This window comes from Mandrillus leucophaeus, unplaced genomic scaffold (genome assembly GCF_000951045.1).
Source record: "Mandrillus leucophaeus isolate KB7577 unplaced genomic scaffold, Mleu.le_1.0 Scaffold177, whole genome shotgun sequence".
Classification (NCBI taxonomy): domain Eukaryota; kingdom Metazoa; phylum Chordata; class Mammalia; order Primates; family Cercopithecidae; genus Mandrillus; species Mandrillus leucophaeus.
Genome location: NW_012101776.1, coordinates 3,240,270 through 3,242,070, shown reverse-complemented (window position 1 = coordinate 3,242,070; position 1,801 = coordinate 3,240,270). Strand labels below are relative to the sequence as shown.

The following is a 1,801-nucleotide window of genomic DNA, read 5'->3' as shown; positions in this document are numbered from 1 at the left end:
AAAAAAAAAGAAGTGCCATTATTTTATATGTCACTCAGAAAAAAATTAAATGCTGACAACTAAACTATGATATGCCATCAACGATAAAACCTATCCCCAGTTACAGGAATGTTAAAATATGAAAAAAGTTGTAGTAGCCAGGCGCATGGTGCACGCCTATAATGCAAGCTACTTGGGAGGCTAAGGCAGGAGGATCGCTTGAGCCTGGGAGTTTGAGATACAGCCTGCGCAACACAGTAAAACACCATCCCTCTCACCCCCACCTCCCAAAAAATGGTGCATCTCAAAATTGATATATATGGTACATGGTAGCTCTGTCAGAAGACATTGAGTAGGCTGGGCTTGGTGGTTCACACCTGTAATCCCAGCACTTTGGGAGGCCAAGGCAGGAGGAATATTTGAGGTTAGGAATTCAAGACCAGCCTGGCCAACATGGTAAAACCCCATCTCTACTAAAAATAGTAAAAATTAGCTGGACATGGTGGTGAACGCCTATAATTTCAACTACTTGGGAGGCTGAGGCAAGAGAATTGCTGGAACCTGGTAGGCAGAGCTGCACTCCCGCCTGGGAAACAAAGGAAGATTCCATCTCTAAATAAATAAATAAATAAATAAATACATAAATAAAAGAAGACACTGAGTAGATTCTTTGTTCATTTACCACGAACTGAAATTACTATGAGAGCACGGGCTGCGCCTATTTTTCACCAATATTCCCTGTTATTGTAGATATTAATACTAGTTTGTAGCAGAGGCTCAGTAATTTTTTGAATGAATAAGTAAAAGGACTTAATTCATGCCTAGGGAATAAAGGACACAAAAGACTCACATTTTTAGTACACAGATAAAACTTAAAAAAAAAAATCTACTCTTCACTTAAAAATAGCATTCTTGAAGATATTCCAACTTATAAAACAGCATTCCTGAAGACATTCCAACTTATATTAATTAAAACTTCAAATATTTCTGGCATCTTTGAAACTATGATCTCATGGAAAAACTGCTAACAATTTCAGTCTATAAAAATATTGAAATTATTTACCTTCCTAAAAGGATAAAATCTTGGGCTGAATTAATGAATGAGGTATGAATGAAGGCCAACTCTTTCCTAGTAACAGAGAATCTCACTGTGTTTTGCTTACCTTTAGGAAGGTAGCTCTGAGTTTAGTAACCATGGATGGATTTACCCTTATGCTTTCTTGCATGATAGATGTGAAACTGTAAAAAGAAGAGAGATGGTAAGAAGATGTTCCCAGGGCCTTTCATCTATAGCAAATGTCAGCACTGCCTACATTACCTGTCAATCAACTGCCAAGCAAAAGAAAGGTCCCCAACGATCTGCATCGTGATCAGAACCTCCTCTTTAATGTTAATGGTTCTGATCATTTGATGAAGAAACTTTCGAGTATCGGCAAGAAACTGACATACTTGTAGATTGGATTCCAACTGGTGGAATTCTTGAACCTGTGTTACAGAAATACACTTAATTTAAAAATCCTGAATGGACTCTATGGTGCTCATTTGTTCTTGAAAACACTTCAAATAAAGCACACTACTTCTGACGATTTCAGTATTAATTATATCTCTAAAAATATATAATCATATCAATTAGATAGGGTTATAGATTATGAGTAAAAATAATGTTTTGAATAATAGAGTTGGCCACGTGCGGTGGCTCACGCCTGTAATCCCAGCACTCTGGGAGGCCGAGGCAGGTGGATCACCTGAGGTCAGGAGTTCGAGACCAGCCTGGTTAACATGGTGAAACCCCATCTCTACTAAAAATACAAAATTAGCTGGG

At 37.9% G+C, this 1,801-nt stretch overlaps 1 protein-coding gene across 1 annotated transcript in view; it reads right to left on the bottom strand.

Annotated features, from left to right (window-relative positions):
- The window catches only part of KIAA0196 (KIAA0196 ortholog), a 97,358-nt gene that overhangs the window by 47,892 nt on the left and 47,665 nt on the right, over nt 1-1,801 (bottom strand). Inside the window, exons 12-13 of the mRNA XM_011977288.1 lie at nt 1,298-1,464; nt 1,143-1,218 (exon numbers count right to left, since the gene is read on the bottom strand). Coding sequence (XP_011832678.1) covers nt 1,143-1,218; nt 1,298-1,464 — 243 coding nt within the window. The remainder of the gene's footprint in view (nt 1-1,142; nt 1,219-1,297; nt 1,465-1,801) is intronic.